The sequence below is a fragment of the Odocoileus virginianus genome, chromosome 15, assembly GCF_023699985.2.
Source record: "Odocoileus virginianus isolate 20LAN1187 ecotype Illinois chromosome 15, Ovbor_1.2, whole genome shotgun sequence".
In the NCBI taxonomy this organism is placed as follows: Eukaryota; Metazoa; Chordata; class Mammalia; order Artiodactyla; family Cervidae; genus Odocoileus; species Odocoileus virginianus.
This window is the reverse complement of record NC_069688.1, coordinates 2,676,120-2,699,490: the sequence shown is the minus strand read 5'-3', so window position 1 is coordinate 2,699,490 and position 23,371 is coordinate 2,676,120. Positions and strand designations below refer to the sequence as shown.

At 48.5% G+C, this 23,371-nt stretch overlaps 1 protein-coding gene across 1 annotated transcript in view; it reads right to left on the bottom strand.

Annotated features, from left to right (window-relative positions):
- COL22A1 (collagen type XXII alpha 1 chain) overlaps nucleotides 1–23,371 on the bottom strand; it is a 197,316-nt gene that overhangs the window by 15,444 nt on the left and 158,501 nt on the right. Inside the window, exons 46-53 of the mRNA XM_070476953.1 lie at nucleotides 18,225–18,278; nucleotides 16,488–16,541; nucleotides 14,666–14,719; nucleotides 11,371–11,424; nucleotides 7,732–7,785; nucleotides 4,243–4,296; nucleotides 1,617–1,661; nucleotides 843–896 (exon numbers count right to left, since the gene is read on the bottom strand). Of these exons, the coding sequence (XP_070333054.1) occupies nucleotides 843–896; nucleotides 1,617–1,661; nucleotides 4,243–4,296; nucleotides 7,732–7,785; nucleotides 11,371–11,424; nucleotides 14,666–14,719; nucleotides 16,488–16,541; nucleotides 18,225–18,278 (423 nt within the window). The remainder of the gene's footprint in view (nucleotides 1–842; nucleotides 897–1,616; nucleotides 1,662–4,242; nucleotides 4,297–7,731; nucleotides 7,786–11,370; nucleotides 11,425–14,665; nucleotides 14,720–16,487; nucleotides 16,542–18,224; nucleotides 18,279–23,371) is intronic.

Here is a 23,371-nt window from a genome sequence, read left to right as displayed (position 1 = left end):
GAGAAAGACAGAAGCTTGGCCATACTCCTACACAAATTAGACTGTACAACACCCTAAAAAAGGGGGGGTTTTAAATGAAGAGAGCTGAGAGGGAGGGAGGGAGGCACTCACACCATGAGCGGGCCCCGGAGCCTGTCCCCGCTGCACCCTGACCTGCTGGGCGAGCCGAACCCCCCCGCCCGCCCGGGGGGCTTCCCTCACGCCCTCCCCTGTGAACTGGAGCCAGAGCGGTCAGCGAGCCCAGGACTCTCAACCTGCCCTTCAGCACCGAGAGGCAGCCTTCGGGGACAGAGCCGGGGAGCGGCCTCGCTCCAGCCAACGCAGCTGCCCTGCCTTGATCTGCCTGCAGGGCCCTCACGTGCCAGACCGGTGGGTTTGTGGGATGGATCCCACTGCTAACGAAAAGCACACGAAGAGCTAGATCCTTTCCAGCTCCAGCATCTCATGACCACAGGCCGGCTGAGATGACAATGCACGTCAAGAGCCAGGGTGGGGGGACACATCACCAGGGGTTAAAGCCAGGTCCTGCAGGGCGCCAGGGGCTGGGCACGGGGCCACCTGGGACCTCAGGACCGCAAGCCAGTGCTCCTGACCAAACGCCCACATCCGGGAGGCTGAGCCACGTCCACACACGTCGGACAGCCCTGCGGGGAGGGCTCAGGAGGCCCGCGGTGCCGGCAGGTGAGACGTCGCCAAGAGATTCCCAGAATTCACCTGTGACTCCCTCCATCGTGGTACCCACTCCCCTGCCCAGGTTCTAAGCGTCTCCTGATCCTTGTCTAAACTATCTATACCCCTCCTCACACAGGCCCTGCCAGACCCCACTGGACACCCACACTCACATCTTTTCCTGGTGACCCTTCCCGGCCAGGGGGCCCCGTGGCGCCGGGCTCTCCCTAGGAAGAGAAGCAGAGACACAACAGCTGCTGTTACGGAGAGAAATGAGGGACGCCAGTGTCCCAGCCGCCACACCTCGGAGCATGTGGAGAGGAAGGCCAGGAGGCCCACCCACCCGAAAGCAGCTCCCCCCCGGTTCTGGCCTCCAAGTGGGGTCTGCAGTGCCCCCAAAGCCAGCTGCAAGCCCTCTGAGCTGCGGGAACCACCAGCTGACAGATCAGGCAAACTGCTGGGGGTTCCGTCTCCCCACGTGCTGACCCGCCGGCCCTTCCCTGCACCTCGGCTTCCTCCTCACTGTAGAGAGCAGCGGGCCTCACTGGGCGCCCCGCCCCCCGCCCGGGGATCCTTCTGTTTGGGGCACTCGGAAGAGACGGAGGAAGGTGGAGCACAGGAAGACAGGGCCCGCGGTTTCCCAGCTGGAATAAGCTGAAGGTGTCCACACATAAGCTCTGGGACCTCAGGAAAACCACCGCCATCCTCCGGCCAGCCGTGACCACACCGGGCTCCAGGCTGACTGGTCAAACTGGTCGGACATCAGTGTGAGGCCCCTGGAGAAACGTCTAGAAACACTTAACCAGGGAGGGATGATGCTTCCAGTGGCTGCCTCTGTGCTCTCTCGGGACACAGCTCTCCCCGTCCCTCCAGGGCCCAGGAGTCCTGTGTCTAGAAGCGCCCGCTCGGGTGCAGGGGGACCGCCTGACGACAACATGTCCACTTACCCGGGGGCCAGGCGGGCCAGAGTCACCTGTGTGTCCCTTGAAGCCCTAGAAGAAAAAGGATGATGTTATCCCACCAGGGAGCAGGCTGGTAACGCGGGACCAGGTGGACTCCAGGGGGTGGAGAGGAGCAGGAGGAGGCGGCAAGCCCCCGCCGGGTATGTGTAGGGGGTCTTCCCGAACCAGGGATCAAACCCGGGTCTCCTGCATTGCAGACGGACTCTTTACTGTCTGAGCCCCCAGGGAAGCCCTTATCTCCTTTAATCTCCTGTTTTCAAGAGCAAGTGAAGGCCCTTCGGGGAGAAGACCAGCCCTCGGGCTCAGCCATTGAATGAGAGCCCTGACCTGTGGGGCCCACCGTTGTGTGGCTGTGGCTGTCATCCTGGAAACGTGTTCTCTGTCCGCTCCTCCCCACTCGAGGGACAAGGATGGTGGCCTTCGGAGGGAGGCCGTGAGGGTCACTCCCCAGGCTGGGGGCAGTGCAGTACAAAGGGGAGCTCGAGACTGCGGAGGAGCCGGGGAGACGAAGACGCACTCCTTCAGATTTGACTCCAGTTTCAATCCTGTGACCTCGGAAAAGTCAGCTGATCCCCTGGAGTCCTGACATCACCATCTAAGGAATGCAGATAATAAAAATACCCACCCGGCAGAGTTCTACTGGAGATGGGCAGAAAGGGGTGTTCCATGCTAGTAAGCGTGACGGAGCCAGGTCAGAAAATGAGCCTGGTCTGGGGCCCCACTCTAGCTGCGGGCCTTGGGAGTGTTACTTCTCTTTCTTGGGATTCAGTGTCTGTATCTATCAAGTGAGGGTGAATCTACTTCTGCAGGGTTGTTGTTCAGGATTGAGAAAGAGGTCAACAGTGCTCTCCACTGTTCAAAAGAGGCCAGTTCCCTTTCCCTGGGTCCTGGGATACTCACTAGAGTCCCAAATCCAGCCTTGCTCGGAGCCAGGGACCCTGGTTGTTCTCCTCCCAAACAATCATGGACAAAAGCACCCAGTAATGGAAGCCACACGCAACGCACCTGACACGTGGCTGGGAAATTCCTTTAGTACTCACAACCACCCTGCAGAAGTGGGAACTGCTCTGATGCCCATTTCATAGCAGAAGAAGCAGGTTCAGAAAGGGCCCCTGACCCAGGTCACAGAGTTAGTAAATGGCAAAGCGGAAGCTGAGCCCAGGTCTGTCTATCTCAAAGCTTACATGTCTCTGACTCAGGCAGTGCCAGCCAGAGGAGGCAGGTCTTTCATCACCTGCCTGGGTCTCTAACCTCTATCCCTGCACTTATGTCGGAGTCCTTACAACTCTCAGTTGAGAGATGGGCCTTGCCCCAACACAATGCCCAGCAAAGGGATCTTCTTGGTCGAAAAAACAAAGAAACAAAGAAACCCCTCCCTCCAATAAACCAGTGGTGGCGGTGAGTTAGTTAGTCTCTAAGTCATGTCCGACTCTTTGGGACCCCATGGGCTGTAGCCAGCAGCCTCTCTGTTCATGGGATTCTCCAGGCAAGAATACTGGAGTGGGCTGTCATTCCTTCTCCACCAATAAGCCAGTAATAACCTCAAAAAAATAATAACTAATTCTGTGTTTTAATCCTCCAAAGAGGTGATATTGTGTGGTCCTGGGCTTCTTCTCCTGGTGCAGTCAGGTGAAAAGCAGGGAGATTTAGGAAAAAGGAAAGAACTTTTTTTTGTTTTATCTCCTTATTGAATACTAGCCAGGTGAGTTATTGATTTTTTTTTTTAACAGAGAAGCAAATTAAGGAAATAGAACTAGCATTTTCATCTCCTACTTCTTGCCAGTAGGCGGTTTCTGGCAATCTTCTATCTGGCAAAATTATACCTAGATAATTGGATTTTAAGATTTTCATTGAAAATTACATTTTCCCAAAAGAAAATCTAAGGAACTGTGTAAACAACTTTGAAATCATAAAGAAGTAAAGCATTTAGCAAAAAAAAAAAAAAAAAGAAACAACCCAAGAAACCTAAAATACACAGAGTTCATTTTTGTAGAAAAGGTGTCTGTGTTATGTGTATAATAAATAGCTCAACAGCTAGATATAGATTTAAATATATAAATGATAGGTATAGATTTAGATATATAAATGTTGGATTTCATACACAGAAGACTAAAACTCATACTAGAATATTAACAGCATTACTTCTGTGTTGTAGAATTATGTTAACTCAATTTTCTTCTCTATAACATTACTTTTCTTATTCTTTTTATGACCATCATCATTTGTTATCGTTATGCTGTGAAAATGAGTTACACTTCTAATTGGAGAAAAATACTTTAGCTGTGGAAAGGTTTCAGAATGAAAATTAAGACTCATTTTTAGGGTCTGTCATCCAGAGAAAGCTTATTAAAAATATAATAAATGGGATAAGAACAAAGGAAACTTAGAGTAACAACAGCGTGACAATGGTTGCAAGTGGGAAAATAAATTTTACAGCAATGGCACAGGAAGTGACTGGATTTACTGCATATAAGTACCAGTGTCTTGGAAGGGAAGTACTTCTGGAATTCATGGCTGGGTGGTTTCAGAGAACCCGACCCACAGTGATGCAGGCAACCGGCTGGTGGCTTTATTCCACTATGGACAACACACACACACTCTAAGCACTTACAGGGGGACCGCGGGCACCCTCTGGTCCTGGCAGACCTGGCTCTCCTGTTTTGCCCTGAGGATAAAGAAGAAAAGAAAAATGTGAGGACAATATTTTCAGGATCTTCCTATTCTTGGTTGCCCAGGCTTCACATCACATTTCCACCAGCCAGTCTCTGCACCTGCCAACCCTACCCTCCGGCACCGTGGTCCATTTCAGTCCATACAGTACAGCACTGTGCAGTCCAGCCTATTAGGTTCTTGGTCTTCCTGGGACGGTGCTGGGTACACAAGGTTCATCTCTAAAACATCCATTCACAGTGCCCCTATTTAGTTCTCCAGATTGTTCTGGTGTGGATGAGAAATTATGTAGACACCCAAGCCAGAAGTAGCTTTATACTACTCACAAAACCACCGCAAGGCACCTACTAACAACTGCATCTTACAGAAGGGGATACTGAGGCTCAAAGTTACAGTTTCACTGAGTTAATAAACAGCAGAACCAGACTGAACCCCAGTGACAGCCAAAAGGATGCTCTCCTCAGCCCAGCAGCAGTGTCTGCGACAGGCAGGCCTTCAACTGACTCACCCCATCCCCATCCTACCTCCTCCTAACTCTGTGCAAGTAACTGGGACACCCTGCTATTCAAGAGTCTCCCCTCCCAGCAGTCTTGTACGGCCCTGGAGAGAACAGAGCAAGGAACACAGGCCAGTGGATGCTGAAGTCCAGATAAAAGTGGTGAGAGGTAGGGGAGGGTTGGGGGAGCAGGGAAAGTGGGTGAGAGGCCATGTGTGGTTGATGGGGAGACGGGCACAGGAGGCCCATCCACCCCCAAATCCTCCCTCATCCCACAGGTCATAACCTTGAGGGTCAGATGGGGTCCAAGAGGGGGCACAGGAGAGGCAGAAGAGCTGCCGTGGGTTTAGAGTGAGAATTCCGGAGAGAAGGAGGGGGCACCAAGGTCTGATTTCTAAGTCGGTTTCTTCTCTGTCCCAGCTCCCCAAAGCCTAGCTGTGTGGTCTTGGGGGTCATCCCTTCCCTGGATCTGTTTCTCAGCTGTACACTCAGGACCATCTCCCCTCCACAGGGCCTGTTGATGGCCCAAGCTGTAGCAGGAAAAGAGCATCGCCAGCCACAGCTGAGGGTGTCCTAGGTACCAGCACAGCCAGCGCTTCACACAGTGGTGTCAATGTGTCCTCACTGTAACCCATGGAGACACTCTATTCTCCCCAGGCAGCACTCCCCAGCACGGTGGTCAAGCGACCTGCTCAGGGTCAAACAACTGGGGTTATAACGCAGGTCATCTGGCTCAGAGTCTCCGAGCTTCATCCTCCACTGTAATTCATGCTCAGTGCCTCCTATGAAAAATAATGCAGTGGGCAACTCTTAACAGCTGCCTGTCTACCCATCTATCTATCCATGCATCTGCCATCTGTCTATTCACTGTGTTCCTCCGTGCCCCCAGCACACAGGCATTTAAAGGACCAGGGCAAAGTGGAAAGCCACCAGCCACCACCCGCAGTCAATGCTGCAGTTTCTGGACCCCCACCCCGGGCTCCCCTGGAGGGGCTCCTGTCACTCTGTCCATCAGCCTCTGCCCAGGGAGAGGGCTGTGCGCAGACCCTGAGGGTGCAGAGAGCCCAAGAACATGGGAGGCCAGGCCCCCTGGAGCTCCTCCAGCCAAGCAGTTGAAGGTGATGACAAACGCCCAGCCTCCTGTCCTTTGGCAACGGTGGGGGCGGGCACGTGTGCCGCTCCCAGCGGGCCTCCAGGGAGTGGACCCGAGGTGCCCGCTGGGCCGCCCGCTCACCAGCTGCGGCGGCTCTCCTCTCCTGGTTTCCCCGCCTCACTCGGTGCCTGCTCCTGGGGTCTGCTCCCCATCCCCGACTCCGCCCCGCATCCTGGGCTCCGGGTCTGCTCAGAGGACATCTCTGACGCCACCCACCCTCTGCCAGTTTCCTCTCAAGCAGCTCAGAGTGATAAACGTCAGGACGGCCACCCGAAGATCCCGGCAGAAGCTGCCGGGTGAGCTCCGGACTGCCTGCTGTGGGGGGGCGGGCGTGGGGGGAGTCGCTGAGCACCTCCTGCGGCCAGCAGAGTGGGCCCTGCGTCCCGTGGACGGACTCGGCCAGCGGTGGCCCAGAGCAGACCTGGCCTCCTATCCGTCTACGCCCAGCGCCTGGCGCAGACCTTTCTGTATGAAGACCGAGGGCCTCACACACGCATCCAGTGCTGTCAGTCACAGCCGCTTGGACAGTACGAGCTTAGCCGCTCAGGCGTGTCCGACTTCTTGCTACTCTTGGGACGGTAGCCCGCCGGGCTCCTCTGTCCGTAGGATTTCCCAGGCAAGAATGTTGGTGTGGGTTGCCATTTCCTCCTCCAGGGGATCTTCCTGACCCAGGGATCGGCCCCCATCTCCCGAGTCTCCTGCATTGCCACTTCCTGCAAACAAGCTGCCTGCCTGCTCTGCGGTATGGAACGCTGGGGTCAGCCTTCAGGGTGTGGGTCCTGACTGCTTCCTTTCCCAGCTGGGTGGCCTCGGCCAGCCTACTTAACCACTCTGTGCCTCAGTTTCCTCATCTGGACCAATAATGACACCCATACCCCACAGGGGTTTTCTGGGGGTTATACCACAAAATGTAAGGGAGTGCTCAGTACCTCCAGCCCTCGGGGTGCCCGCAGCAGTTGTCGGCCACAGTGGCGACATTTGTCCTTCTCTCTCCCTGGCCAGGTCCTCAGCCTGGATACCTGCCCCTTGCCCACTGGGGCTGCTTTGCTGGGTGGGCATCAGCCTTCAGCAGCTCAGATGAGCTTTGGACTCTGCTCACTGCCCTGGGCTCTGTTTTCTCCTCTCAGCAGTGAATTCTGCTTTCAGCATCAGGCAAAGAGTAAACAGCGATAACAAAGATGCTTCTGGGGAGTCACATAAGATGTAGAATGAATCATAATAGTTATGACCAGACAAATCAACTGGAACACAAACCCTGCTGTAGAGATTTTTACATAATTCCACTTAGCGGTTCTAAAGGCTCCACGGTTCTAACCTCACCAGGAGTTAAAACTATGGCAGTTGGGAAAAGTAACTCACTAAATTGATTAACAGTTAAAGAAGCCTGATGCGTTTAACCAGTTTCTCACCTCATCTGATTCTTCAACAACTCCAGCGAGTGGCTACTATTATTCTCGTCCTATCTGAAATGAGACTGAAGCCTGGCGCAGGCTCTGACTCACACCAGATCACAGGCCTGCACGGAGTGGAGCCAGCACCCAAAGCCAGTTCCTTTTTCTGGGAGTGGTTGCAATTTTGGCATAAAATATTTTAATTTTATTTTATCAATAAGCAAAATTAAAAATGATAATACCCTGCTGGGCTCTTGGGAAAAGAAAATGAAGACATGCACAGAAGAGAACTCTCACTGTGCCTGGGTCCTGGAATCTCCGGGCACAGAGCGGTCGTTTCTGAAACGGCTGCTTTGACGTGTTAAGTGATAAGAAACCAGAGGCCCTTACCGGCTCTCCGGGGGGCCCCGGTCTTCCATCTCTGCCCTCTTTGCCTTCTTCTCCCTGAAAGAGAAATTCAAACTGGTTATCTGGCTGCAGACACCAACAGGGAGGGAAGGACAGAGGTTTTGGGGTTTTTTTTTTGCTGGGTGTACAGGTACACCCACACACGACCGACAGAACCGGCTCCATTTCCAGGTTTCCTCCCCAGCATCACCTTTCTGACTTGGATTCTCTGTTGGGCAGCACCTGGCGCACAGCGGGAAAGCAGTACATTGCATGGCATCACTCTTTATTGCCATGGATGGAGAGAAGCCCCTCCTGAACATTCTCTAACTTAGGACCCTACAGGCTCATCTCCAGGCCTCCTGTGTTGATGACAGCAATGAGGGGGTGAGGATGTGGCTTCTGATGAAGGTGACAAGGACCCAGAGGACTCAAGGAACTCCTGGGACCTGAGATGGGTGCTGAGAATGACAGCCAGGGCCACGTCTGGGCATAGGAAGGCCGCCAACGTGTTACATTTCTTTCCATGAAATCAAGCTACGACTCCCACCTGCTCCCCAGCCCCTCCAGCCCAGCCGCTGCTCTCAATCCAGACACCATTAGCCTCATGTTTCTCTAAGAGACTGTGAGGTTGCAGGGGTCTCTGCAGATCAGGACAACGATACGTCACACAGACTTAGGTTCCAATCTGGGGCTACCTAGACTGGGCGAGTTCTGGGGAAAGAAAGCAGCAGGCAGCAGGGCCGAGGGACCTGGAGTCACAGCAGGCAAGGTTATAACCCGCCTGCACCAACAATGCGTGTGATCTTGGGAGTCTTGCTGACATTCTCAGCTTTCAGCGGCTCCTCTCCCAAACAGAGATGACAAAGCTGCCTGGCAGAGTCACGACGGGGCTCAGAATCAGTGCTGGCACCTGAGATGCTTAACCAACCAGCGACGGCAAACGACGCCAACAGTGAAGCTGCTCCCGCGCTGACAGCTGTGCAGACATCACGCAGCGCCCTCACCAGTGCCCGCAACGTCAGTGCCCAGGTATCAGGGGGAAGCACCGCAGACGGTAACTTAAGTTTACTGACCACCCGGGCCACCAGCCAGTGCTCCATGTGCATCCACAACCCGTAGCGACCCCGCCCCTGGCATAACCGTGGTAACACCAGGCAAGCCAGCTGGGCAGGCCAGGAGGCCAGGCAGTGTTGGTCCTTTTCTCAACTAAGAGTTTAACTCCAGAAACTGCTTCTTCCCCTGCACGGAGTGGCCGGCAGGAGGATCAAGAGACCCACGCACAGCAGAGAAAGCCCAGGAATAGGTGAGATTAGCACAGCAAGGACAGTGGCCGGGGCTGGAGGCTGGAGACCTCGGCACGAACCAAGGAGCGGGGTGTGGTGAGGACTACACAGGTTAACATGTGGACAGCGCTTTGCCCACAGCCTGCCCTGCAATTAGCACACAGAAACAATTATAACTCCTATCGCCTGGGCAGAAGGGAGAGGAAGAGTTTTCTAGATAAGGATGATTTGTTAGAGGAAGGCAGAGTAATGTAGAGTTGCCGGGAGGAAGGGCCGTGGATTGAGGATGGATTTCACAGGGACAGAATTGAAGAGACACAGAGGGAAAAACAGGGCTCAATTCACGAGGCACCAGGGAGGTCAAAATCTTGGCTCCCATCTGCCGATAACCACGAGCAGATGAGTTAAGAACTGGAAGGAAAGAAGAGAGGCAAGAGGGGAGGAAAGAGGAATCCCTCTAAATCAGAGAATCATATCCAAGGTCATTTCTTTCCTCTCCAGTTACCCCAGGACTTTGATGATAAGACTTTGGCACAAAATTCAAACTGAGATCGTCTCTCCTTACCTCTACAATGGCTGGATTGAAATCAGACATTCCCTAGTTGCTCTGACACACTAGGCCACATGGTTGCAGTTTATACCAACAGCGGTTTCACATCCCAGCCTGTCTTTTAAGATCTGGGCACCCTGGACAGGGGACTTAATCTCCGGGGCTGCGTGGCTGCAGTGAGGCCCACTGGTGATGCCCAGGAATTGCCTCCTTGACCAGTGGGGGCGTTTATCAGACATTCAAGGAGGAAGGGCTCCACGAAAACTGTTCATTCACCCACATATTTATTTCAGTGATGTTTGCTATGTGCTCAGCACGTGTGGGGAGCAAAAAAGCCTGATGTCATAGACTCCAGAGCCCAGAACACAACCCATTGACTACCAAGTGCTCTTCTTTTATGTCCCCAGATCTAGCAACTAGTAGGTGCCTAATTAGAGTGTGCTGAATAATCAAATCAATTAATAATGGGGGAGGTTGTCACGGATCAAACCATGACATAAAGATGTGATACCCGCTGAGGCAGACACTTGAGAAAAAAGGAAAGAGACTAAGCCTATCCTGACCTGGGGGGCAGGCAGCACTTCTGGGAAGTGATGCCTGGGATGAGATGGGAAAGATCAAAGGCATCGACTAGTGAAAGAGGCGACAAGAGGGCATTCGCAGGGAATACAGACACACGTGCCAAGGTCCTGTGGCCTGGAGAGGAGAGGAGGCAGAGTGTTGAGGAACTCAAAAGAAGGCCAGTACAAGGCCAGCACAGCTGGAAAAGAAGGACACGTGGTGGAGGGCGGTGGGTGGGGCCTGTGGCCAGGAGAGGTGCCAGGAGCAGGCACACTCCAGGCCTGGAGCCACACAAGGACGTGTTCTCAATGGGAAGGCAGCAGGTGACCTCCCCGGACCAGCCTTACTGCCAACACACTGGAGAGTCTGACCCTATTGAGAAATATATTGGGTTGGCCAGGAGGTTTATTCCGGTCTTCCCATAAGATGTTACAGAAAAACCCAAACAAACATTTTGGCCAACCCGATGTCAAGCTGAAAAGTCCAGAGCAGCAAGCTTCCCTGGCAGCTCAGACGGTGAAGAATCTGCCTGCAATGCGGGAGACCGGGGTTCAATCCCTGAGTTGGGAAGATCCCCTGGAGAAGGGAATGGCTACCCACTCCAGTAGTCTTGTCTGGAGAATCTCATGGACAGAGGAGTCTGGCAGGCTACAGTCCAAGGGGTCGCAGAGAGTTGGACATGACTGAGTGACTTTCACTTCACTTCACTTCAATTTTGCAGTATGGTTCAAGAACCTTAGATATTATTACACTCGGACAAGGAGACTTCACTTTTGGGCACCATCCTACACAAGTAAAGGAAGTGCTATGCATGTAAAATAATCTACTGTAGATTTTTTTAATAGTTATAAGTTTTATCAGGCAATAAAGAATAATCATATATATTTTCATACATTTATTGGGTAGAGTGTATGTAAAATTTATGAGCATTTAATACCAGTGTGGAAAATAGAAAATGTTTATATTATCACAAACCATTATCAGGGTTGTCTGTGTGTGTGTGTGTGTGTGTGTGTGTAGAGAGAGAGATGAAAATTTTATTCACATAAGTAAACAACAAAAAATATATACATATAGAAAGAATGAGGTTAGGACTGACTTTGCTTAGTGATTTTTTTTTTCTAATTTTCTATTGTACCAAAAAGTCCCCTAGTAAACACACTTTGCTTTAACAATGGTGAAATATCATTTTCTTGGCATATTTTTGTAGTAGAGAAACTCAATTTAAAATAAAAAGCCACTTACTGGGATGCCGGGTAATCCAGATGGGCCTTGGGGGCCAGGAGGACCCTCTTTCCCCTAAAAGATCCAAAACACAGAACACCATTAAATTTCTCAGGATGGCTTTTCTGGAGGTGAGTGATCTCACCCAGAATCACCTTCGTAGTCAGGAAGGAGTCCTCAGTGAGGAGCATCAGACGCTTCTGCCTGGATCGCATCCGCCTTGTTCCTTTCCAGGAGCTGCTTCTCTGGGGCAGGGAGGTGCCCTCAACAGGGCACAATCACACAGCTGGTGTGCAGACTGTGACTCACTTTGGCCTTATTACATAGACTCAGGGGGAATTAGGGCTTGGAAGGCACAGTGGGAAGAGGCTTAGGGGTCCACGAGACCTGGGTCCAGATCCCACTCTGCGTTCTGTCCCCAAATGGCTCGCGTCTCAGGAGCCTGCCTCCCAGCACAGACACAGCACCTGCAGGGCTTCTGCTCACAGGATGCAGGACAAGAGAAGAACTGGCCGTGGACACAGACAACAGATGGTTCTGTTACTGCCGCCCTCTGATCCAGAGGTTCCCCAACTGTTTACCATCCATGGTGGCGTTCAGTATCCCTTTTCCTCTATGAAATTGACTTTGAAGGATTGTGTTTACCAAGCTGCCTTAATTAATACTTCCTTTCCATTTTAGTCACCAAAAACACACACCACAGTCAACCAGATGGGGTAATCAGTGTTACCATTTTTATGCCAGTGGGCTTATTTATATCACCCAGTATTTTAGAAGTCCTTATAACTTCTGAATCTCCTGTCATTGCTTTTCCTTTTCAGTAAGACACTGATGTCAGGTTTTACACTCTAATCCACATTCCATATTTGGAATTGACAACAACTTATAAACATCTCTGTGAACTTATGTTGCATGATATTTGAGATCACCAATGTAAAATATTCACAAAGCAAGCAAAAAAATTTCACCCCCTCCTTGCATCACAACACCTGCAAACACATTAACAAATAAAGTGGGTTTTTTGTCAACTTGGGCCAAATATTCAATCATATTAGGTATTTTTAAATAGAGATAACAGAGCTTCCCAGACACCTCCCTGGATGCTTGTTATTCCAGAGACCTTACTATGTAAACACTAGGGATCTAGGGCAAGAGTCAGCAAGCTCTGGCTCTCAGCCTGCTCGCACCAAGTTTTATCAGGACACAGTCTCACCCCTTAGTTCACATGTTGTCTGTGGCTGATTTCACCTTATTATGGCAGAGCTGAATATATGCACCAGAGACCATATGGCCCACAAGACTAAAATATCCACTGTTCAAGCTCTTTTTGCTCCAATCAGGTGAGTTGAAGACTCAATGAGAAGTCAGTATGGTTGTTCCTAAGCCTACTTTCATGACTCGTTGCATGCCATAGAAATTATGCAATTTAATTTTTCACTAGATTACCCAATTAAATTTAGATGGAAAGAAGAAAAACAATGATCATTTTATGCAAATTAAGACATTGAAAATATTTGACAAAGGTTAGACACTCACTGTCTAAACAGATAGCTGATAGCTGTGCCATCAGAAGATAGTTATAAAAGATTAGCAAAAAGTCCTAACAAACTAGCTAGGATACTACATTTAAACTGCTTCACAGGTGTTGTTATATATTCAAACTACTTTTTAAAAAAACAACAAATAGTAAATGGGTGGATGTTCGTTCTACAACATAATGACAAGAGACTCTATTCAAGCGAACAGAAATAAAAATGAGGGCCTTCCCTCTATGTCAAAAAAATTGGCAAGTGTTTTATATGTTTTAATTCAAAATACAATAGGAATGTTTTAGATTTCTCTCCCTGGGTAAAGTTTTTGTTTAATTTTATTTCTGCTTTGTGCCAAGAAAACTTCAGCTGCTTTGTGGTTTATGTTTATGTTGAAATATGAGGACAGTGGACAGCTTCCAGCACAGGCGTAACTTGCAAGGACAGAATCAATGTCTTATTTAATGTCATTTAATTCCTAGGAATGTAAGGATTTACATCTAGGCCCCAAATCTTATTTTCCTCGGGCAAACAGTAAGTTAGTTTTTATCAGGCAAATCTTTTTCTGTCTGAGAATCAATAAAAAGCTGCCTGTAGTATGGTTCATATTTTATTCAGCCTGGAACTTCTAGGTGGGCTGCTTCTAAAGAATCAGCCAGATGATAATCATAGAAAGAACCACCTGGCTCTTACTTTTCAATCTTGACATCCCCCTGCCCCTAATCCACCATCCCACACAGGGGGTCAGCATGGAGTAACAGAAAGAACACTGAAATGGGAATTTTCAAACGGACTTCACTCCTAACTTGGATATTAATTTTCTGTATGACCTTGGATGAGTGACCTCACCCGTCTGCTTTGTCTCGTCATCTGAGGAGGAGGAGTTCTCCTGGCTGACCCTTAAAGTGTTCCTGGCACCAGAACCCAGAGATACCAGGGCAGGGCTGACCTGCTTACTAGCAACAGTCCTACCTAGAACACAACCCTGAGCTTCCGTAGAGTGGGGTCTGCACCTGGCCCTGACACTTCCTCACTACGTGTCCCTGAACTGGTAGCTGCATTTCTCTGATGCCCACTTTCCTTATCTATAAAATAGAGACAATGATTCCTATTGATAAGAAGTCATCAGATGAGATTAAGAGGTTTTAGGGGGCTGTAAATCCCTTCAAGAGACTATGCATGTAGTGACTACAAACACAATGCCTGCTAAAGTAATGTTCATCTTTGCTTTATGGTGCTGAAACCAAGAATGGTCCCACAGCTTCATGCAATGAATTTAACGCTGGTTTCTGAGATAAAAGTCTTGGGTTCCAACCAAATCGATCTGTGTGTTTTTAGGATCCTAACCTGCAACTTCCATTTTCACTCTTAACTTCGCTCAGGGTTTTCTGAACAGCTGGATAACAGTGGCTACTCCTGCCTGACAAGCCACTCACACCACAGGCTCAGAATGGAGCAGCTGCAGGCTTTCTAGTCCCCTGTGCCTGCTCCAAATAGAAACCACACCAGAAAGGACTAGAGAGATGGAGCTAAACCTTGAGCCGGGGTGAACTGCTTGTAAACTGAATTTCAGAACCGCCGATGGCCAGGTCATTTCATCCAAACCTTTCATTTACAGGCTAGGTAACCAGGGTCCTAACAGAAAGCAACTCCTCCTATGGTCGACTGACCCTTGGAACGTGGGCCAAGGGATCCAGGGAGGACCAGGGCACAGCTGGCAAACACCTGAGTTTCTGGGAAGTTCCCAACACATGATGAAGGCAGATCCTGTCCATTGAGGAACTTACTGGGGGTCCTTGGATTCCTGGTGGTCCGGCAGCTCCCGCTATTCCGTCTGCTCCCTAAGGAAGGTAAGCCAGAAAGCCAGTTGGTTGGGTATCTGAACAGAGGTCATCAGCACCTCTTCTTTGGGCATGAGGCAATGCACACAACTGGCACCCCGTGCCCCTTCGCATCTGTCTGAGCTGGGAGTATTTCAGAGGTGCTTCGCCTCTCCCATCAGGCTGCGATAGCCTCTGGGAACACAGAGACACTGGGAAGACAGCAGGAGAGGCCAAAGCACTCACTGGGCAAGAGGAATAAACGGCCTCCCTTCAGAGAGGACATTTTCAGCTAATATCAGGGAACATTTTGGGACACAAGACAAGAAATATACAACTGGGTGTATAATGTCTTCCAGGGAGCTAAAGAAGACGACTGCCTGTATCAACCCAGGGATGAAGAGATGCAAGGGAGGAGATGTTCCACACAGGTGAGGAAGTGGTGTGAAGTGAGCCCCAGACACTCTTCTGCCCCAGGGTTCCTGGGTACGCTGCTCCTTCTGCCTGCAGTCAGAACCCCCACATGTCAGAGCTCAGATCCCGCCCTCCTCATCGTGGCTCAGGCAGCAGGTCCTCAGTGAGATATTTCCTGCCTACCAGGTTCAAGACTCTGAGTCCCTGCTCCTCACCACCCCTTTTCTGTTCATATTTTCTCCAGCCTTTATGTCCACCTGACTTCTAGTGTTTGTCACCATATTTGTTTACTGGGAACTAAAACGGTGCCTTGGAGATAGCAGACACTCAACAGTTCTTCAGTAAATCAATGAATGAGGAGCCAGGCTGGCTGGGTGACAAAGGCAGAGACTCTTTAGACTAATGGATGCATTGCTGCTTACTGGCTCTGAGGGAAAGGTGTCAGATCTCAAAGCTGTCCTCGCCATAGCAGGGAGGCAGTGACACTGCCTGAGCACAGCGGGGGTGAGGAGTACGTGAGGCAATGTCCCACAATGTGCTCAGCACAGAATCCAGGGTACCAGTTAGGAGAGCATCCTCTCAGAGCCAGACCTCCTGGGTCCATGTCCTGAGTCCCCACTGAGAGCTGTATGGCCCCAGGGAAGTTATTTTATTCCTCTGCCATCTCAGTTCCTTTGTAAAATGAGGAAAAAGAAAAAGATAGCACTCATTTAATCTGAGTTGTTGAGAGAACTGAGTAAGGTATACATACAAAGAGTTAACCCGTACCAGGCACATATTAAGAGACTCCTATGGAGGGTTTTCCGTTATCATAGGTCTGATGACAATAGTCTTTTTCTGTGCCTGTCTGGTGGCCAACCCAAACCAGGAGCATTGCAGGGAGTAACTAAACATGGAATAACAAATAAGCAAGCTTTCACAGTACTTTATTTATACCTTTCAGCAGTCTTTATTCAGTCATTTCACATATTTATTGGGTGCCTATATTGGCCCAGGTGTGGGCAAAGTTTCAGGAATTCAGAAGCAGCCACATCATGATTCATTCATGAACTGAGCACTTTTTATGACAGTGGTTGCCTCTGAAATATCCCTTCTCCCTTCAGGCCAATGCCTTTTCCCATGACCTATACTATTGCTATCTTGATCAGTTTTTCTTTTTGCTGATAGTCAGATGTCACCAGATCCAGTAACACAGGCAAACAGAGTGTAAAGAAATTTCCTACATGAAATTATACATTTTGAAACAACCAATTTTTCATGAAATTAAATGAGAGCAGCCTAATCAATTCCCTACAAGGTTGTTCACAAATGTGGCCACCGCAATGCGTACCAATGGCAAGGCCAGAAGACGAAGGCATTCCAAATAATTACTTACTGGTGGTCCGGGGTCCCCTGGGGGGCCCATGAAACCAGGAACTCCTGGATGACCCTAGGAAAACAAAAGACAATTATTTTAAATGATTTCCCAAGGGCTTTTCACTTTGTGCAACTACAGACTTCAGATAACAAGCCAGAAGCCATCTCCTAACTCAGATAACAATTCTGGATATATGTGTGTGTGTGCGCGTGTGTGTATGTGTACATAAACCTACATATTTATATTTATATCAAAAGGTGGCTGAGGGAGTGTCTAGCAATCTTCCCTGGAACTGGATTTGCTTCAAAATAATGTGAAGGAAGACGTATACAGATGAAACCAAGAGTGGCCTTAGAGCTGGAAGATGCTGTGACCAGGTGAGAAGTCCAAGGGGGTGCTTTTTATTATACTCTCTTATTTTTTTATGGGGTTTCCCCAATGGCTCAGTGAGAAAAGAATCCACCTGAAAAAGAATCCGCCTGCAATATAGGAGACATATGAGATGCGGGTTTAATCCCTGGGCCAGGGAAGATCCCCTGGAGGAAGCGACGGCAACCTACTCCAATATTTGCACCTGAAAAATCCCATGTACAGAGGAGCCTGGCAGGTTACTTGTAGTCCACAGGGTCACAAAATGTCAGAGACAACTGAGAGACTAAGCACGTTGTTAAAAATATGTATTTATTTCCTTGGCTGCTGTGTCTCAGTTATGGCACATGGGACCCTCAGCTGTGGCATGTCGGGTCCAGCTCCCCAACCAAGGATGGAACCCAGGTCCCCACGTTGGGGGCATGGAGTCCCAGCCAGCTGGTCACCAGGGAAGTCTCTACACTCTTATTTTGATGCGTTTGAAGTATCCCATAAGAAAAACTTAAAAGCAGATAAATGCATATATACAATTTATACCCACAATGGAAATAGCTCAGTTAACTGAATTATAGAATCTGTGAGAATATTATAGTTATTTTAAGAAAGACAGTCATGTCCCCATGTAGAAGCGAGTCTATGTATATTACAGAATGAGCTAAACTGGTTATGGTGCAAAGTATAGCACCCTCAGCATTCATGCAGTACAGCAAAGTTATCAAACCAAGCCAACCGCCATGAAAGGAACGGCTTCCCCACCCTACGCCGTCACGTCCTTCCCCAGGAAAACACAAGCTGCAACGTTCGGTCTAGAGAGCACTGCTGTGTAAAACTATCAAGAGTAATCCAAACACGGTCTGCTTCTCAGGACAGACATTTTTGCTGACCTTGAATGCAGCGCTCATCTCCCCGCCCCCCGGGTCTCTGCCCCGAGCCTCACCTGTCGCCGAGGGTCTGTGGGGTCAGGGATTTGCCCACTGCTCAACCTGAAGCTCAGAGCCAGGGGGGGCCTGGCGCGGAGCGGGTTTACCGTGAAGAGATGGATGGAAGACTTAGAGGGAGAGGCAGGGGCACGTGGAGAGAGGACAGAAGGAAAGGGGGAAAGGGTGGCAGAAGCGGAGCACAAACAGAACAGTCAGTTTAAATGCAGAAAGGCTGCTGCAGCTCTGGCTGGGCGATGAACGGGAGACAGTGTTCAGGTCCGCAGGAAGAGCATCACATCATCATGGGGACCATTTTACTAGCGTTTGGAGAAGTGGTCCAGCAGGCTCGGACAGGCTCTCACGGGGGAGACTCATACAACAGAAGCGGAGGGCGGGCAGGAGGAAAGACGGCGAAAACAGTGCTGCTTCTTCAGGGTGGACAGTTTATTATAAAATGAGTTCTTACCTGGTCACCTTTCTGTCCAATCTCACCATCTGCACCATGTTCTCCTTTATTTCCCTTAGGAGAAAAAAAAAAGAAAATGACAGAACATTTTGCTAGAGCTCCTTTGCAAAAGAAAAATTTTGTGTTGTATTCATTCACTCATTCCTCATCAGTTTCTTATCAGGTTTGTGCTGGGGGCCCAAATAGCTACATGATCTTGAGCTGGTCATTTAAAGTCCAAGTTGTGGGGCTTTTTTAATCTACAAAATGAAGAGAATGAGGATTGCCCACTCCATGAAATGTTGGGAGAATAAAATCAAATAATACATGGGAAATATTTAGCATGGAGCTCAAAATATAGTAAGAGCTACAATTATTATTTTTTACTATTCTGTATTGGAATCCTGATTTTGTCATTTACTAATTGTGTGTCATTGGTCAAGGTGTTTCAATTCTTTTGTTTCCTACTTAAAAAATGAGAACAATAACAGAAGACTCTTTGTCAGGGGGTTGCTGTGAGGATGAAATGACTTAAAATCTACAAAGTCCCTAGACCAGTGATGGGTTCAGTGTTACCTCTCAGCAGTCTCACTGTGTTATCACTGTGGTCATTATCACCACGCCCGTCGTCACCATCACTGTTGCTGTCACTGTGGTATCACCATCACAACCACTGTCCTTCTCCTCAACTTATCAATCATCACCACCATGACCGTCATCACTGTCATCATCACCACTCACCACCACCACCGTTACTGTCATCATTTTCCCCATCACTGTCACTATCATCTTTTTCTTCCTTCTCATCATCCATCACCATGATCAGGACCAGCAACACTATCATCCTCACCTTCTTCATCAACTCTACCATCATCATCTTCACTGTCATCACCACCATCACTACATCACTCACTACTGGCCCCTCTATCCCCCTCCTCCTTCACATCACCATTGTCTTCATTATCACGGTCATCAAGACACAGCACGCAACCTACCAAAAATGCAGTCTTACAAACTAATCCTGAAAGTAACACTCAAACGTTCTGATCTTTCTTAACTGTCACCTACTTAGGCTTACCAAGTTAACAAGTGTATTCCAGTAAAATGTTATTAAACAAAAACACTCTAGTTCCTTTGAAAGAATGCATTATGCATTAAAAGCTGTTGGCAATTAATCAGTCTTGGCTGTGGTTCCAGGCCTGTCTTCCCTTACCTTTGCATCTTTAAAAGATCGTGTTCCTTCTTTGACCTGTTTGTTCATTCAGTAGATGAAAGAGCGGAGGTGGTGGGTGGCAGGCCTATCTCTGAGGGTCCTTCCAGACTCCCAAACCCTGCAATTCTCTCACTGAAACATCATGCCCAGCCCTCTTTCCATCCAGACACTGTACCACACCAGCAGTTCATCGATGACAATAATTACCCAGTAATACCCTAGCCTCCTCTCTGTGGTATACTGGGAGGGTTATGTGCTCTATCTGTAAAGTGCCAAACGCTTTTGTGTAGGAAAAAAAGAGGTTCAGAGGGGAAGAGCATTTGTTGCAACATTTTTGCATGGAATTATGTCTATTGTTTTAAGATCTATAAAGCCAGCACACTGTCTGCAGGCCACTTCGTAATCTCAATGAAAAAAAGTGACAGACTAGCACACTGTTTCTCTGACATGAAGGATGATTGCCTTAAAAGTAAATGGTTTCCTTTCAATTCCCAGTCCTCAGTCTGGTCTTAGAGTGGTTTCAACCCACACCCCACAACTGAAATGTCAGCAGCTCAAGGATCTCCACAGTTGTCCTTGTCTCCTTCTCCACGATCAAAGCACACACAGCCACCCCCAAGCCTGACTCACTTCCTTCCAGAAAAGAGGGCTGACATTTACAGAGCCCTGCTCGGCTGGGCGCTCTGCCAGTGTCCACATGGGGTCCCACTTCATGTATTTCTTTGTTTATATCCTGAGCTGATGCAAAACAGCATCCAATGTGTCCACATTATCTCATTCAGCCAGGAAAACTACTCAGTGAGGTAGGGGGTTATTATCAGGGCATAGAGATAAGGGTCCTGAAGACCAGAGAGGTTAAGTCATTCACCTGAGGTCACACAGCTGAAAAAATTATAATAATAATAATAAGATTTGTCACCTAATCTAGATCTGTGTCCAAACTGTCTCCTCCTGATCAAGTTAATTTCCTGGTTATTTTTTTTTAGGTCATGATGCTTTGTCCCGCTGGTTTCATAATGTCAAGAGCACTAGATTTTCAATCCGGAAGCCTGACTGATTATGCTAACCATGTTCTCGGAACCTTTCAGCGCACCAAGAATATAGCCGTCAAGAAAAAACAGATTAGAGACAAAACAAACCAAGAAATAACCTGCTGTCCTGGATTCTATATTCCGGGAACATTACTGGTTTACTACTTTGCAAACTTGGCTTTCTGTAGTAGACATTTACTGAGGATGCAATGAAAGGGCTTTGCTTTTCCTGCTGAAAAGGACAGAAGAAACTCCCACCACAAGCCCACAAGCCCTTCTATCAGAGCGCTGACTTCAGAAAACTCGACACTGTGAGTGCGTTCTCTGTCTCCTGGGAATGGTATCAGTCCTTTTCAAAAGCCAGTAAGACTTTTGCCGGTTCTAGGACCCAGGAGTGGCCTTCGTAGGTGGTGCAGTGGTAAAGAATCTGCCTGCCAGTGCACGAGACATGGGTTTGATTCCTGGGTTGGGAAGATCCTCTGAAGAAGGAAATGGTAACCCACTCCAGTGTTCTTGCCTGGGAAGTACCATGGACAGAGGAGTCCGGTGGGCTATAGTTCATGGGGTTGCAGAAGATTCGGAAACAATTTATCGACTGACTAAACAACAACAAGAAGGACCCAGGAAAATATTTCTCAAGGATCTGGGAACATCTCTTTGAAATGTAATCAACAAGGGAAATAAAGCCCCATCAGCCAGATGCTGTAGGAGACTAGGAGCCTAACTTCTGGGTCCTTTTTTCCAAGCTGCACAACTACCTCCACGCAAAAAGATGTGAGCAGTTTGTTTTTATTTTGTTTGAAGCTAATTCACTAAAGCAGATGATTAGTCCAATTACCAGGTGAATTAGGATGAACATGACAAACAGTGATATGTGGTCCTTTTACATGAGGACTAATTACTATTCACCTTGAGGACACATACATCATCAGTCATAGCTGCTGGACCATAGTAAAAGGTGAGGTTTCTTTGTCTTTACAAGCTCTTGGCAGAATTGCCTGTGATACCTATAATATTCTGGTTTAATGCTTGTGAAAAAAGAAATTATTTCCATTCTACCTTCTGGTTTGGGAGAAGATTCTGTTTGGTTTTTAAATATACTTCCCCCATGCCATCATGTACTAAGTACATAATACAACAATTATTTAGAGGTTATATTCATAGTAGAGGCTTCTCTAAAGATGTTGGCTTTTGTGAATCCATCAAGCAGGTAATTCTCTCTAGGATTTTACAAATTGTTGAGAGCAGGGCCTAAATGTTCTCAAATTAGTAAGCCTCTACTATTCTCAGAAATTTTTCCCCTGAAAATTTGTGTGCTGTTTCTCTGGTTAGAAAACCTTTTCACAAGAATGCCTGTCAAGGCAAGCAAAATCCTACTTCTTGGGACTTCCCTGGTGGTCCAGTGGTTAAGAATCCACCTTGCAACACAGGGGAATCAGGTTCGATCCCTGGCTGGGGAACTAAGATCCCACATGCAACTAAGTCAGAGTGACTTAGTAACTACTGAGCCTGCATGCTGCAACTCTGAGAGTCTGTATTCCGCAACGAAAGGTCCCGCAGGACACAGCGGGGATCTCAGTGCTGCAACTGAGACCTGAATAAATAAATAAAAATAGATATTTTAAAAAATCCTACCTCCTCCTCCAGATGGCCTTCACTGGTGACCTCTGCCCCGTAGCATTATTTTCCTTAAGATTATTTAACTCTCCTCCTGGCAAACTGTTGTAGTTGTTATTAACTCCAAAGAAGGAACGGTACGGAGGACCATCCACAGTTACATGCACCTAACACTTCCTGCGTGCTGGGCACCACACCTGGGGCTTTGTAAATGTCTCTGTGTGGAATCATGTCCTCTTTGTGAGATGAGCCATGAAGTCCTACTTTTACAGATGAGGGACCCCAGCTTCAGAAAAGTCCAAGTTCCCCAAGTCTTATGATCAGTCAGTGCAATTCACGCAGCTAATAAGAGGCAGAACCAGGCTGGGGAACCACTGCCTCCCTGCTCTCAATGGCCGTGGCCCCAGTCTGATTTTTGCTAAGAGTAATCACCTTGTAGATCTTTCTTCTCCAACACATCAGGCTCTAGAAGACATGGCCCATATCCGACCTAACGCTATTCCTCCTGACTTGGAAGGGAGCTGTTTAAGGGCATGCTTTGCAGGAATCTCTCAGGACTGAGGCACTCGTGGATGAATAGAGAATTCTCCTAAAGAGAACATGGACTAAATGGCCCTGGGTTGCCTTCTGGGCAGAATGGGATTCCAGGGCCTTTTCTGGCAGTTCTAACAACAGCAAAAGAGGTGTCATCTCTGCCTCCCAGAACCTCCAATGAGGTCTTCTACTCACCTAGCATCCTTGGTGTCTGCAGTACCCATTACATGATGGGTGGACATGTGGACAAGAAGAAAACCATGTTTTTCACAAAGGATGGAATAATCAGCATTTCCAAACTCAAAGGGGCTTTTACATCTGACTCATGAGAAAATCATGGTCTGATGACAATCTTGCTTCTTCTTCCTCTACATGGATGGTGGTCATAATGGAAGCCACTGTTTTCAGATTCCTCCCCTTAGTCAGAATCTTATGCAGTCTGGTCTGAAAGCTCCAGAATGAAGCTCTGGAGCTGACGGTGTCATTAACCTTCCCAGACCCAAGATCCAGAGACGGCAGCTGCAAATTTGCAGGAAAAATCTTGGGAAGCCTGATTTCCCAGATGCTGGATCACAATCACAAACAATCAAAACTTCCTGATGATGCCTGTGACCAGTGAATACCTAGAGCCTTTGGTTATAAAAGGACACTAACAACGACCACAAACACTCCACTGAACGCAGCATTGTAGACAGGCTGGAGTTTAAAGCCAAGAACCAAGGCAAGCCTGTGGGTCCTCAGGTAAGATACTGAATACCTCTGCAAGCCATCTT